This window comes from Dermacentor albipictus, chromosome 2, assembly GCF_038994185.2.
Source record: "Dermacentor albipictus isolate Rhodes 1998 colony chromosome 2, USDA_Dalb.pri_finalv2, whole genome shotgun sequence".
NCBI classification, from domain to species: Eukaryota; Metazoa; Arthropoda; class Arachnida; order Ixodida; family Ixodidae; genus Dermacentor; species Dermacentor albipictus.
Window position 1 is genome coordinate 117,048,787 of NC_091822.1, and position 16,115 is coordinate 117,064,901.

At 45.4% G+C, this 16,115-nt stretch overlaps 1 protein-coding gene across 4 annotated transcripts; it reads right to left on the minus strand.

The window, feature by feature from the left end:
• Positions 1 to 4,633: 4,633 nt before the first annotated feature.
• On the minus strand, positions 4,634 to 14,962 carry LOC139056058 (RUS family member 1). 4 transcript variants are annotated; one of them, XM_070533883.1, is made up of 9 exons: positions 14,811 to 14,962; positions 13,759 to 13,934; positions 13,450 to 13,527; positions 13,208 to 13,322; positions 11,021 to 11,066; positions 10,685 to 10,717; positions 10,334 to 10,439; positions 9,103 to 9,275; positions 4,634 to 6,024 (listed from the first exon to the last, which is right to left on the minus strand). In XM_070533883.1, the coding sequence occupies exons 2-9, from the start codon at positions 13,894 to 13,896 to the stop codon at positions 5,301 to 5,303; spliced, it is 1,413 nt and encodes a 470-aa protein (XP_070389984.1). In that variant the 5' UTR covers positions 13,897 to 13,934; positions 14,811 to 14,962; the 3' UTR covers positions 4,634 to 5,300. The 4 variants fall into 4 exon arrangements, with proteins under 4 accessions (XP_070389984.1, XP_070389983.1, XP_070389985.1 ...); XM_070533882.1 differs by lacking the exon at positions 14,811 to 14,962 and having other exon boundaries at positions 13,759 to 14,216; XM_070533884.1 differs by lacking the exons at positions 11,021 to 11,066; positions 14,811 to 14,962 and having other exon boundaries at positions 13,759 to 13,896.
• Positions 14,963 to 16,115: the final 1,153 nt, after the last annotated feature.

The window sequence follows — 16,115 nt, forward strand, 5'->3', positions numbered from 1 at the left end:
CCACGATCACAACTGTGGAGCTCTACCTCACGATCAGTGCGGTAACAAGTCATTTCATATCACAAGAACAGCATGTCGCCAATCCTCTTGCTACATAAGGCCTCTTCGCTTGTTGCAAATGCTAGAGTCCAATCTTCCCAACTACTGCAAAAATTGTCCCATTCAGTACACACTCTGTGGAATCCAGATATAATTGCATGGCGCATCGTTAGTTAGCGATACAATCGTGAGATTTGCCTTTCTTTTTCCGAGTCAAGCTCTCAGACCAACAGCTTTTTCTGCTGGACTCCAGCATCGTGTATGCTACACAATGATGCAAATAAACTTATTATAGCCATTGGTAAATGTATACATTTGATGGTGAAAGTGGACACCAAAAAACATCGAGTCAATGCTCCAATTACATGAATTTTTCATCTTCTGTGGCATATCTTCTTTCCTCATCATCTGTCTTGTGTGCATTTCATTTAACACACTGCACTTCAGCTTTCTGTCAAGAACATTGCTTCAGGCTAATACATGCATGTGTTTGTGGCCTGAAAGTGTGAGCCACGCAGCCTTTACTACCGCCTTTACTACCCTCCCTCCCCACAAGCAGTTTCTCCTCCTCACTGCATACTTCTCTAGAAGGCAGGTAGACAATAAGCCAGTACCAAAAGTCATGTTGGTGCTCTTTTTGTTAGCAAGGCTAGCAGGAGGTTAGTTGGTATGACACATGCTTCACCATGGCCGTGCTTCTTGTTCCTGACCAATCCGTCTTACCTCAAGCAGCACATTTAGCCACGAGATTTAGCCATGAGAAAGCTCGTGCGTGCGTGTGTGTTCGAAAGTAGCATCCACTTTCACTTAACAGCACTCTGGACATAACAGGCTACATGCTGTTGTCACCACACGCACAGTGCAAAACACACTGCACCAGGCTAGATCAGCCGATTACACACAACATGCAAGCGAGAACACAAGAGCGGGCATGCAACCGCATGGCAAAGGTGTGCTATCAAACAGATTGCAAGCAATGTGTCTTGTATATGGACCATTTCACAGCTTTTGCCCTGGTGATGTTGTGATGCTGTTGGTGTGACAACATGGGGAGACTGCAAAATCCCAGGAAAAGCAAGAGCATGTAATGTTAGTTATTGGAGGTGGTTTAGGGGCCCTTTAAAGAAAGAAAAGGCAGGTAAGATGAATGGCAATTGCCTTTTGGGGACAAGCCCCTAAAGATGTGAGGTTGTACAGCTAGACATGAAATGGGCTCGTGTGGTTATACTACCCCCATTGCTTCCTCAAATTCATAGACTGGTCAAATTCATAGTTGTGGTCATAAGCAAGGCATGAGGTAGAAGCAGTGACACGAGTGTCCATGTTCAACAACAACTACATATTGAGTTGCTGAAATTTTTTTCCAATACAGCTGTTGCATCTTAGCAGCAAGACATGTTAAGAACAGTAAATTTTTTGACAAGTTTTGCCATTTCCACACATATGAATAGCAGGCCCAATTTCTCAAAAACACTTCAGGTGCATAGACAATTCCAGTCGCTTGAAATATTTGCCTAGTGCAAAACATTTCCATTCAAAATGAAAAAGGCGAATTCACTATGCGACATGGAGAGCTACATATTGCGACTAGCTGCTACAGTAGCTCGGTGGCTATGGCATTCTGAAGCTGACCACAAGATTGCAGGTTCAATTTCCAATTTCCACAGCTTCATTCCAATTAGGGCAGAATATAAAAGTGCTTGTAACTGCTTGGAAAGACTGGACAAGAATACACAAGTCTGGCCTTGTCCAGTCATATCACGCTCTTCCCAAGTATTCTTGTAATGTACTAATGAGTATTCTTGTAGATTTAGTAGCATGTAGGAGAGAACAATGAGGAACTAGATGCCTCTATATCGATGGCAGAGGTTTTTGCGGCAGCGCAAACTTTCAAGAAAAATACGGCACCTGGACCGGACAAAATAACAAACGCCATGATTCGCAATCTTAGCCTCAATGCTTTAACAGGGCTAACAGATCTTTTTAACAAACATGTATGGACTGAAGGAGGTCAAATCCCACAGGCATGGAAGCATGCAGAGATAATTCTAATACCGAAACCAGGGAAACCTAGGGACATAAAAAACCTCCGACCCATATCCCTTACCTCATGTCTGGGTAAACTCTTTGAGAAGGTTATACAGATGAGACTCACTAGGTACATGAAAACAGCAACCTTTTCCCGGAAACTATGTTCGGCTTTAGACAGCATATGTCGGTACAGGACGTGTTTCTCCTACTGAAAGAAGAAGTATTAAACACAGAGAGAGGAAATGCAGACAGATTCATAGTGGCATTAGATATCAAAAAAGCTTTCGATACCATCTCGCACGAAAGCATTTTAACGGAACTATCGAACATGAACTGCGGACAGCGCACTTATGAATACATAAAATCCTTTCTAGACAACTGCACCGCCACGATAGGGCTAGGATCCACCCGCTCAGATGTTCTACAGACCCCCAAAAGAGGAACGCCGCAAGGTTCAATTCTTTCACCGCTACTCTTCAATATAGGGATGAAAGGACTAGCGGTGAAACTACAACGGATCCCAAACTTAGGACATGCGATTTACGCGGACGACGTAACTCTCTGGACCGCAAAGGGATCTTTAGGGGAACGTCAGGAAACCCTCCAGAAGGCAATTAGCATTGTTGAGGATCATGTAACGAAAGCTGGCATGAATTGCGCCCCGGAGAAGTCCGAACTAATCCGAGTAAGAGCGCCTTATACACGAAAGGACGATAGACTTCCGATAAAGCTTGCTCTGGGAGGTCGAACAATACAGGAGGTATCTAAAGCTCGAATACTCGGACTATGGATACAGGAAAATGGAGCAGTAGGGCACACGATCGCAAATCTCCGGAAAACGGTTAACAGCGTGTCTAGGATGATAAATAGAGTAGCAAGAAACAGAAAAGGCTTCAAGGAGGAAGAGACGATAAGGCTCGTACAGGCATTTATCATAAGCCGTGTAACCTTTGGCCTTCCTTTCCAAAAAGTATCAAACTCAGAGGTAACTAAAATAAATGCCCTTATACGCTCAGCTTATAAGGCGGCGCTTGGTCTACCGCTTTGCACTAGCACGACCCTTTTTAATGCAATGGGTATTAGCAACACATTTGAAGAACTCGTGGCTGCAACACTGATTGCACAACGAGAAAGGCTCAATTCCACGAAGCAAGGTCGAACACTTCTTTGTCGATTAGGGTATCCACTCAGACCGGCACATTGTAACGACCAAACGGAACTCCTCCCACCGAACATACGAGCCCAGATCTCTGTGTCCCCAATCCCTAAAAACATGAGCGAGAAATACCACACAGACAACGGCGCCTTGCACGGGCCAGGACACTCGAACGCAGGTTCGGTAGAAATCCGGAGGTTTATTACACGGACGCGTGCAAACAGGATAGCAAAACTTTCACTGTGGTAGCCACAAACGCACAAACTACTATTTCCGCAACAGTCAGAACAGGGTCGGTGGCCACAGCAGAGGCTACTGCGGTGGCTCTGGCTATACGTGACGCTGAAAATAGAGCACGTTCTGCGGTAATACTAACCGACTCGTAGTCGGCATGTCGCCTTTTCATGGCAGGCACCCTGCCCAAACTCGCCATCAAAATCCTAGGAAGAAATCTCACGGAACACCACGCTATTACGTGGTGTCCGGCGCACGCCGGAGTGACGGGTAACGAGAGGGCAGACCGCCTCGCTCGAGAATATAGCATCCGAGCGACGGAACGCACTCTCGTAGAATCCCCGATCACAGCAAAAGATATCTTAGAGGCACAGAGACGAGGAAGGCAACAATATAGCTTTCCAGGTATATCCTTGGACTCAGCGCAAATGCGGGACTGGCGCCGACTACAAACCCGTACATACCCACACCTACTCCTACTACACCACATACACCCCACCCGGTATCCCAACACTTGCCCTTGGTGCGGAGGGCGGCCATCTCTTGACCATATCACATGGTCGTGCCAGAGTCGGCCACAAGAAATCCAATCACCCCTTATGGGGCAAAACTCCAACAGTAGGCAGTGGGAGGTGTGGCTAGCCAGCACGGTGCGGGAGGACCAATTGGCCCTTCTCGACCAAGCCCGGCGTGCCGCGATCGCCAGTGGGGCCCTGGACTGAGGGACCCACCCACTGGACCTGAATGCGATTTTTTTTCTTTTTTTTAAATAAAAGTTTTATACTACTACTACTAGTAGCATGTTAAAGAAACCTATGTGGTCGAAATTATTCCGGAGCCTGCTCCCCCCTAAACTCCAGTGTCTTCCATACATAGCCTGTGCATTGTTTTGGACACAATACACTTCACAAGTACATTGCATTTTGTTTCAACATTATCTTCATTAGTGCTGCTTTTAATGAGCATCTTCGTGTGTACAACTATACAGAGCACTTGGAGATATTACCAGAGTAGTGCCTCCAAACCAGAAGTCAAGAAAATTGACAATATGTGTGGCATAGGATTGTAGCGCTGCCACGGTATAAACCACGGATGGCAACCACAACTGTCTTCAGAGGTCATGTGCATGGTGCAGTCATTTCGTGCCAAACCAAAGCTAACCAAAACAACACACCATTTAGAACAAAGGTTTATTAATTTCATGAAGATTCCAGGTGATCAAAGTATGACACTTTGGGCAACTAAATCTAATTACTCCTGTAAAAGTAAGTAAGGACACCTACCCAACTGACTTGCTTGTATGCCATCACACAGGCATACTTCTATTACCCACACATGGCCCTGTTAGTAGTAACAGCATGCCCACAGCACAGCAAGTGCAGCAAGGCTGACACCATAGCTGACTCAGCAGGTACCAAAAGTGTGAACACCACAGAGCAAGCATATGGCACACTGCCGGTCATAACACTGCGCTAAGCACATGTTTCCGACACGCCTCTAAAATGACGGCTGATGCCACATTGATGGCAGGTGCCAACAAAACCCCCAAGATCTAAAACCTAATTATCCCAAAGTGATATGAACAACTCCACTGAACACTGCTTTCAGCCAATGTAACAATTATGCAGAAACCATAGCTGCATAGTATCATCTTTGATACATAAAAAAAAGGATAAATAATGAACAGTTCACATAAAATGGTCCTTGGCGTTTATAAAAACGGTCACAGTATAAAACGTTGTGGTCCGGCTCCCACACGTGGCACATTGTCAATCACAACGAATGCAGAATGGGAAATGTGCCTTTCCACAATCAAAAGAAACGTGCTATGCCCAGCCACTCACATCTGCTTGGAATGTGAAGTGTTACCTGGCGATACAGTCTCTTCCTCACACCAAGTCACCCTCCATTCTGTGGCCCCAAAAAGAGCTCGGTCAATCTGCCACTCTGAGCTTTCAAGAGCTTTCCAGAGCAGCGGAAAGCACTTGTTCACCATGGCCCTCGAAGACCGGCACAACCTGTGGTCGTCACTGGAAAAGTCTTCTGCGGTGTTCTCCACCTCCGCGATGTCTGCTGCCCACGGATGGTCTGTGCTAACCCTCAGCTTCAGCAGAATAGACTCGAGCAGAAATGCATGAAACATGGCCTCCATCTGGTCTTTCACTGTGCTCTCATTGGAAAGCACTATGTTGATGTTGTAGTGCCGCGACGAGTCTCGTACGACTGCAAGCAGGTACGCAGGTGCTGCTTTCTGATCGCCGACTGCTTTCCGATCGCCGACAGCATCTTGAACTCTGCACTGAAGCTCTTTTGAAGTGGGTGCGATCGAGGACAAAGGCACACCAAGGTTGATGCTGACAAATGGTTTGCCGCACTGAATCCACACCGACTCGCAGGCATTAACCCAGCCAACAGGCGCAATGTCTCCAGCCATTTCCAAGAAACGCCTGACCACAACGGCATAACGAGATCGGTTGAAGGTCTCCATCACGACACAGGACACAGCACGGTAGTTTGCATAGATGTGCAGGAGTGTGAAAGAAATAAATACGCTGTAGAGAAACCTAGAAGAAAGAGCGAAGCAAGAGAGGACACAAAAAATTAAAAGCAGGCTCCAGTACAGTTGCTTCAAGTGCATGGCTTCCAATCTGTGCATACAGTATGTACAACCGACTTCCACTGTTGTCACATTGGTTTATTTCAACTCCTTTTGATTCGTCTGTCTGCAAATGTGCCAAAAGGCATCACACATATTAAATGCTTCCTTTTAACTGTAATGTTGGCTAATTTGAACTAAGTTTTACCTGTCTTGCTATGGCCAAGTCAACTAGAAGGCAACTATACTCGCATTTATATACACAAACAAACAAAGGAAAAATACCAAACAACGCACATGTGATGCTAATGCAGCCTGTTTGTAACATGACATTTAAATTGCGCACTCAGTTTTTATGGGTTCAAATTAGAAAACGAACACGAAAATGACATTAAGCTCCTAAATAAAGTATAAATGTGCATCCATTTTAACAAGATGTACCATGCTTCCACTTCTGACAACCAGAAAAAATGAAACCAGTGGAATTTAATTTCACAGAATGAAAATTTATTGTTCAATGATGTTATTCTGAGGTAGCACGTTATCATTGTCTATGGACCACATGTCATCCACACAGTACATTACGCGTTTGATATTCCGAACATACTGAGCCACTGTGCACCAATCGTAAACATGGTTGCCCATGCCGAGACTATATACTTCACTAGTTTATCCTGCGACGCACAAAATTCTCTGGAACCCCAAAAACGTGAGAACACATCAAACAACATCTTGTCAATGAGCTTTACAATCACACTGAAGGCAGCGCATCATTGGTGCCATGCTGTGCAAGAACTCGTTCTGTCACAATCTTGTGCCGACAAAGGTGCAGGTGCCACCTCTGATAGTAGGTGCTTGCGGTTTCGTATTCGATTGCAAGGTGCAATTTTCAGACAAATTTTCATCAAAACGACAGGAGTGCGTTGAAATTGGGTAAGCACACTAATAATTCAGAATGAACAATTTATTGTTGAAAGTGCACTGAGGGCAGGCCTGAAAAAAAAAATTTTTTCCGGCAGAAGATAATGTTTGTTTATGCATTCACTGTCCCCTTGCACAGCAAAAATACACTGCAGCCATTGGGGTTTTCGCATACCCAAGATAATCGCACACTTTACACATTCCTCAAAAGCAATAGGGCGCCCACGTCTTCTGGCAAGCGTTCGTCACTTCCTGTCTCGCCATATTCTCTCCCGAGAGGCTGTTGAAGTTCAGCAACAACAGACTGCCAGAAGCATAGAAAACAAGTGTTTGCCAGCATCTACGTGGAAACCAAACAAACCCATCTGGAAAACGCAACCATCAGCATGTACAAACGAGTGAGCAAGCTGACTGCTGCGCCGCCTCTACTGACGCCAGCATCAGTTGCACGTCCAGATCGTCACCAATGCAGAGATCATACGCTTTCTTCAACGCTTTGATGCAAGCTGCCGATGACAGCTGTTCAGGACATTGTACATATTGAATGTGTATGAACCGATTTATTACCACAAGTTAGTTGTCTCTACCTTCACTAAATAGAGAAGTTGCTCAAGGTCAGAGAAAGCGGTGCCAAGCTCGCACAGACTAAATTGCGTACAAATAGACATGTGCAGGAGCTCTGCCCCTATAGCTTTCGCTTCACAGCCAAGAAAAGTAGCCCGTGAGTATAATACGTGCTGCACAATAGCAGCTAGTTCCCTAAAGCCAACATCACAGCAATACATCTTTGTTATGCGGTAAAGCATACAAATGCCGCAATGGTGGTTTTCGTTTTGTATTCGATTGTACCACGCAGGCAATTATCAACCCAATTTTCTTGAAAAAGAATGGGGGCGGTTGTGCGTTGGGATCAGGCAAATATGATATTCTGACATTGCAAGCTACAGTTATCACTTTAAAATGTTCCTAGGGCAGGCCAAAAAGAGACGTTTTCGATAGGAAATGACACATGTTCAATGTATTCACTGTCCCATAAGCTCTGCCAAGACAGACGCTATTGGGGTCACCAGAAGAATCAAGCATGTGCATGCTGTTCGGTCAAGGTCAAGTTATCCAGCAAAGGCAAACTTTAAGATCTCAATAACAATATGTTGGGCCATAGATATGCATGTTTGCCAACCAGGACTTTCACTCAGGATCGAATTAATCGAAAAAGCTCTATTTGTGAATTTCATGTTGATGCTCAGTGTTGGCATGTCACGAACGTCACGGATTTCGAAGATTTTTTTTTGTGTGTGTTCGGGATATTGCAACACATTGCGCACCTAAAGCTTGCCAAGCTTTGCCCTCGTTATGTCCAGTATTTGGCTCTTTTTGGAATGCAGTGCAAGCCATCTTTACCAATAAGGGCCTGAGCAGGTGCTGTCAAAATTGATAATGTAAAAGCAAGCTGGTGCAGTAACCGAGAGGTGGCATTGCCACATATCTGTTTCACAGCGAAGCTGTTTATGGCTAGGCTTCCGTGCATTCTTATTCTGCGTCAACAAAAACTATCATCATCATCAGAAATGGCTCATACCTCCCCTAACCTGGCAAAAAATGCAATGCCAATACAATCGTCCATGCAAATGCATATAAATAAATGTGTATGTAACATTTGTCACGATGACCACCGATCAAGACAATAAATGTATTTGTACCTTTGTTCAAAATTCTGTGTCACCTCTGTGCCGTGTGCTAAACAGCTTCACTTGTCTTCCACCTTCACAGAGTGGAATGGCTCAATTTCTTTTTTGCACCTTTCTGGTTTAGCAGGCCTCTTCTCATGGCAATCACATTTTTTTGCTAATGTAGAGAGGAAATTTACTTAACACAGCTCTAATTATCTCTCTCTAGTGTCCCTTTCAAACATATCAGGGCCCTGCTTGAATAACAGCTTAGCGAGTGGGCAAGGCTAGTTTTGAACTTTGGTTTGCGCTGACTTGCACAGCTTTCCCAAAGAATTCTACTTGCCAACACAGGGTTCCTGTCGGCTTTTAATGGATACGCGTTTAGTGTTGTTCGATAGTGGTCTAGCCCACAAAAAATACGTGGAGTGAAGAGGCAACTCAGCACTCATACGAACCATGGATTCCCAGCAACAATCCTAAGCAGGAGGAGGCTGAAGAGGAAAGCCGCAAGGTTGACCAGGGTCTCCTGGCTGCCGTCCTTGGCACTCACGTCGGCCATGTTGTTGCTGCGAGCCTGGTGCTGAGTGAGTGCCGCTCGAGTTGCTCCTCCAGCTACGCCCACAATGGACTGGACGCAGAGAACAGAACAAAACTATACAGAATGGCACCCTACAGTGCACTGTTCACAAATCCTCAGATGTGCACAAGATGCACGTCTTGCAAAGCGAACAGCTTCCGGTCATAGCATCTCTGCAATCGTGGGTTGACCTATTTTGAAGATATTGTTATGGAAGGATAAAAGAAGAGAGAGGAAGAAGAAGGTCGGAGACGCTGGCTGCTGCGTGTTGTTGGTGGGCAGCCATCTTAACTATTCCAACTCATCCTGTAGTATATATATATATATTGTAAATATAGTTTTTCTATACCCGCAACATCCCCGTAACAGTATGTACCCAGTTCACAATTTTTCTTTCTTTAAGCCCCCCTAAAATCATGGCTTTAGTGCCTTTATGTTCAGACATCTAACTTGCAGAACGTACGAGAGATGAAAGATGCGAGTGTCATGGAAAGCGAGAAGGCATCAACCTCCGATATGTGCATAAAGGTGGGAATAGGCTTACCTTGGTTTCATGCACAGATATATTAAATTGATAAGAAATGTATCTCAATATGCCAGAGCTGACGTCAACATTATTGGAATGTCACAACACAAACCAAAATATGGCGACTTCGTATAGCAATGATGATAGGTATGACGTTTTTCATAATGAATAAGACATCTGTGCATATTTCCTCTGGCTGCATGTGCAGCAGTCATGGCGATTACAGGAACGCAACGAGACAAGGCACTGCGACATCCCGATGCATTCACTACCCGAGTACCAAAGCTGGTTCGTAGAAACAACTGCATCATGGCAAATTATTGCCAGTACATATATTACAAAGTTTAGATAATGAGGAGGCTCATTAACAATAAAAAGGACAAGATTTCAAATGAGTATCATTTAATTTCAAACTTCTCTAATGCAACAATTCTACCACGCTTGGCCCAATATTAGTACAACTCAAGCCTCTTATTAACAGCCATGATGCATGACAAGCAGCTGTGCTGGCAATATGATACACCCAAGTTTTGCAAAGGGCAGTGTACCAAGATTTTTCGTGGCTATGCACTACAGGACATACCTTTGCAATGCTGGATACACAAAGCACTACAGTCACATATCCCTTGAAATACTGGCACATGAGCTCCAGGAATATGGCGACGTCATTCAGTATGTCAGCGAACAGCCTACAAACAAGACAATCGCAAACAATGCATTATCAGTTCCTAGGCAATCCACAAGAGCCAAATAAACATGGCAGCAATGGTAACGACATTTCTTATAGTACAAGGCAACGAAAATTCTCTTACCACATTTGCCATTCTCTAATGACAAGGTTTAATACTGCTCACCTTACAAAAGGTGTCAAGATAAAGACACCAAATGAAAATAACATAATTACAACAGGAGAGGATTGCTATAAGGCACTCACCTCCACTTCTTGGAGTCATAGTCAAGGTTTGAGCTGTGAAGAAAATGGATAGAATAATGTAAATGAACCAACAAAAGAAACACTTGCTAAGGAATCAATGTAGAGACGGCCACAAAAGCTTGTGGGACACAGGATCTGTGAAAAAACCGAATTCCCACTAATCCTGGTGCATAGGCTCAAATGTAATGCTTCAATCTGTAGCAGTCCTTACGACTGAGCCAGTGATCGATAAAATTAGAAGCACCATGCTTTGTAACATAGGAGAAATTCACGTTTCTTGAGTGACCCGTGTCCCATACGTTTTGTGGTCAACAGTACGCGAGATCAACAACATACCCTTGAAACCAGGCAAAAAGGATCCGCCCCGTCATGCCTGTGCCATCTAAAAGATGAGCAAGAGATTAGGGCAGCCATACATTTCTCCGAACCACCAAAACAGCAGTTAGAAAAACTATATTGGGCCAGTAAAATTGACACGCATCAAGAATACTTTAACATAAACTAAATAAAATTAAAACAACATTGCTCCCAGCACAACAGCAGCAAGGTGCAAACTGAAACCCGTCAACTCAAAGCACCATGAAACATCTAAGAAGTATGCAACGCTCATTAACAAATAAATATGATAAAAGAGTAGCAGGGCTGCAGAAATTAAACAGCAATCTTTTTTGACCTAGTTGTTTTTTCTATCTCCAAATGTAGGTTTTTAAAGGATGCAGGCAGAGTGGAAATCCCCTAAAAGTGAGTTAAGCACACTGTAGGTTTTGTTTTTGACTCACCGACCGAATTTAACATATAAATATACATTGGGGCTACGACAGACCACAGTGGAAAGCTACAAATTAATTTTGACCACCCGAGGGTTACATGCCACCATACAATGATGGCCAGTAGACTCCCTCCCCCCCCCCTCAATATTTACTGCTGTGCCCCCCTCTCCAATCGCCACCATCCTAGTCCCATGGAGTTGCAAGGGATGGATGTCATGCACCTCCAACGAAAATCGTGCTCTTCCCCTCACAACAGAAGAAAACGTGGCACCACTGCAAATCCCGAGCGTGATGCGCGAGCACTTCTGCATTTTGCCCCCTTCAGAATGCAACAAAGGTGGGCAAGAGTGAAACATGCAACCTCGTACTTGGAAGCAGAACATCACAGCTACTGAAACACTACGAGTGTACTGGTGTTTCTGATCCGTTTGTGGCAAGGATGCAACAGACAGACAAGGAACTTTACTAATGGTCCTGAGGAACAGCGTTAGGGTACCTCCCTTTTCAGGGAGTCCCCGTAGCCGTCGCGGGCCGCACCCACGTCAGGGTAGGAAGATTGTGGTCCTCCGCCCTGTCGCAGGCCCTCTGGACAGCCCGTAGTTGCTCTTTAGAGGTTTATTCCTCGCTGTCATATCAAGCAAACATGCAAACTTGACAAAAAAACAGCACAAACAAAAACAAGGACAGAGAAAGGTGGTTTCACACATGGGCGCCGAATCTTAAGATTAAAAGCCATGCATGCACGACAAAGCCAGCCGGGTAAAACCTCTTTGCCAAGTAGTTTAGTGTTTGTATACAATTTGTGTGCTTACTAGTAACCTCCTAGTGAGTGTCCGTGCTCGTGTGTAAATGTACCTCTCGGCATCCTCATCTTTGTTAAAGCAGTCTTTATTTTGTGAAGTATGAACATCCACCAACTTGGCAAGGTTTCTTGAAACCCCACAAGAAAAAGAGGCAAGCCAGAACTCTATCCTGTGGCCAGGGTGTTTTGTAAAAATAACTGCCAGTTATTACCCAAAAGGAACCGCAGCAACTGACAAGCTATGCCACAGTGATGACAATGTGGAATTAGTTGTAATAAAATGGATCTTGCAACCATAGCCGTTCCTGCAGCTCACAGCAACTAAAGTCGTATCAGTCTTTGCACCATGACAATATCTCACTACGAAACAGCTTGCATTGTACAAATAACCATTGCACTGTCTCATCATGGCACACTACTTACTAAATGAAACTCTTTGCATGATACCACTTCCAGTCAGTTCCGTAAACGAGATGCTGAGACCACTACAGTATTAGGTGCAGCACTGCAATGGAAACCCATTTATCTGCAAGCACGCCTACACCAAGCTGACATGACCAGCTAGCGATGGCGCAATGGTTACAACTGCTGCGCGATCCCATCCTTGTACGAGTCACCACATTGTCCACAAGAGAAGCCAGATTAAAGAGCTCCGTTTTGAATTCAACCATCTAACGTAAACCTTTCTAAAGAATCTTTGCATATCAGCAGTATAAAATTAAGACACCTTAACAGCGCATGCCATTTTTTTATGCTTGTACACAGTAGCCAAATACAGTGGCAGATAATGAACTGGTGAATTTAGTACTGATTGACGGCGCTGCCGAAGTAATTATTTTTTCGTGTATGCAACGGCCGCAGTGTATAAGCCTACCCTCTTTTTTTTTTCACTTTGGCCAGCGGTAGGACAAAATAAACGCTGTGCTTTTCACTATATCAGTGCACGCTTACCTTTGAGTATCCAAGTGGTTGTTGCAGCTAACACAGATGCACCTTGGTCCCCAACTCCAACGCCCGCGAGCACGGACTGGGTAGCGAGCGTTCCCGTAATACTGCTGGCGAAAGCCTACACAAATAAGCCAATGCAAACTGAAAGACGGTGTGAAGTTGTGCAAGCTGGGAATGATCGTGTGAAATTAAACGGTCTGCACGGGGAAGAGGTGGCGTCTCAAAACTTGCATGACAAAACTTACTTGGATGCTGTCCCATATCTGGTACTGTGCGTAATCACGGCTCACGCTGTCCGGATATCCAACAGGGAGAAATACTTCCTGCAGCGTGATAAAAATGGTTACAAGTGGTTACTCACGCTACACTGCGCGCTTATAAACACCGGCAAAGCTTTCACCCTCACCGAAAGGCAAATTCAGTTGGCGCATAATGCATGTGCGCGGTGACCAACGTGAGAGATAAACATAACCACGATCGGCCGTCAAAATCTAGCGGCGATATGTCTGGAACGATAACGATTGGCGCACGCGCAGAAAAGGGTGATCACTCACGCTGAAAAACGCTCTCAGCGATGACCACTTGCGAGGCCATCGCTTCACGACGTACAGCTTATCGCTGTTCTCGAACTTGACGTAAGATTGCTGAATCTCGGACCCGCAGGTTTCCCGTGCTAGCAGTTTCCCAGTCATGGCAGTGCGAGAACAACCAGTGTCGACGCAGTTTTTAACTGGAGGGAAAACAACCGGCGTGCCACGTTACGGTTTCAGCAGTTTCAGCGGCTGTCGCACAGTGCAAGCAAACCAAAGCCACCAAAGCGAGCGAGTCAGAGCGACGGCTGCTAGTGGCCACTCGAATGATTGACAGCTGCGATCAAAGACTTCGCCATTTTGCACATTATGCCGACAGCATGAATAGTCTAAACCTGTTAACAGAGAGGGTAAGCGAAACAGAGCGCGTCAGCGCTAGGAACGCAGCTGCTGCATGGTTCCGTTAGTTCCAAACAAGCAAGGGCCACAGCAAAACATACGAGCAGCACATGGCTTCCGAAACCTGTGCGGTGTAGTTTCGGCGAGAAGCTTTGAGGCCACAAGCACATTAATGAGTGCATTTCTAGCCTGTCTCATAAATTTCACCCTTTGCCTTAACTACTACTGAAAAATTACCTGATGTATAATTCTTTAATTTCCGTTTGCTTGAACCTAATATACGCGGCCTGCATTAATCAACGCAGCCTAGTGCCCTGTGGCACATTCGACGTGTCATTTTCGATTTCTGCTGGCTCCTGCGAAGCTTCAAATGTCCTTTAGCAATGTAACCATAGGGTTAGTTTTGGTTATATTAACTCTATGACTGTAACTAAGCTTTATCATGACAATAAGCACTCTCCTATAATGTTAACGAATCCGGAATAATGCTGCTAAAGTGGTTCGTCGTTCGGCTGCATTTATCTAGAGCGCGCTCTCAAAAGATAACGCGGCCGAGAATTTCGATCCGGATCGGTCTCGATCACAATCGCAAACGAACGTGTGACACAGCGCCCCGTAGCTCGCAGGACCTTTCACTCAAGTTACTCCATCCATCCATCCACAGCTGTTGCACTTACTCAAGTGGAAAACGAGCTTGGCGAAGTCTTGTGCGGGCTGAAAATGGGGAACACAAAAAATTTCACCGACGATTACGACAGCAGCTCAAACGTGCTTTCATTTCGCGACATATTAGCTGGCGCGGCTGCTTTGCTAATCGGGAGATCGCGAGGTAGCGCGTGGACGCGATCCACAGCAGCCGCCACAGACAGATCTCCGCTCATGCAGTGCTTTGTTTCCGCAACTCAAATTCCCACCCTTTGGGTTGCATCTTGCCACACAATAACCGTCATCTGTCTTGTCCGCATTTCCCTTCTTCAACGCTGCGAGTCCGGTAAGGCGCGAACGGCATGCGCGTTATCAACCCGACAGAGCATTCTCGACAGGAAAGTAGCGAGCGCGCCGTTTTCAAGGAAACGCAAGAAGGCGGATGACGATTACCGTTGTGTGGCAACTACACACCTCAAAGGGTGTACATTACACACGACGCGCGCTACTCTGGCACCATTTCGTAGCCATCGTCTCCGCACAGGCCTTATTGCGTGGCTCGACATAGCTCTACTTTTCTCACGCTTTCCACCTCATTGTTCCGCTGCAGCCTCCTCCTCGCTATCGCAGTCTTTCATCTCCCGCTACGCTCCGCGTTCGCTTTTATCCTTCACTTGGTTCGAGCTTCGCTCGGTTCATCCTTCGAGGTACAATGCCGACGCTCGCCGCAGAGGCGGGTGCCTAAGAGCCTAAAAACACTGATCTGAAATCCCACATATTGCAGGAATTCGTGTAATCGAAGCTTTCACATTGTCTCCCCTCTGCCTCCAAAGGTCGATGGAGTCATCGCTTGCACAAGGCCAATCGACGTACCATTTACCGCTTCTCTGCCAATCAAACTCTTTACACCTTTACGGCTGGCCGCAGCCCGAGGAAGGGGGCTCCGGTGGCTAGTCTCCCTCGACCTCAGCAAGGTCATTTACTGTTTTATCTCTCTTTCTCCCTTACCACTAACACAGTCTTCTCTACACTCCAACCACCACCAACCAAACCTGCCACAGGTTTCCCAAGTCCTGCTTTAAAACTAACCTTCCCAGTAACCATGTCCAACCTCCAACTACACCGTCAGAACCTAGATTCAAAGAAAAAATAAACTTCAAGAAAACATGTCGCATAGTTGAATTGGCACAGTACATTGTCTTATCGGCATCCACCTGCACCATTTTTCACTGCGCTGCCTGGCAAAAATAGGCACACATTAAAAAAGTATTCAGTATTCAATTTGATTCACTCCTAGCACTATTAAGTTGAACTTTCAAAATTTACTACTTTTATGC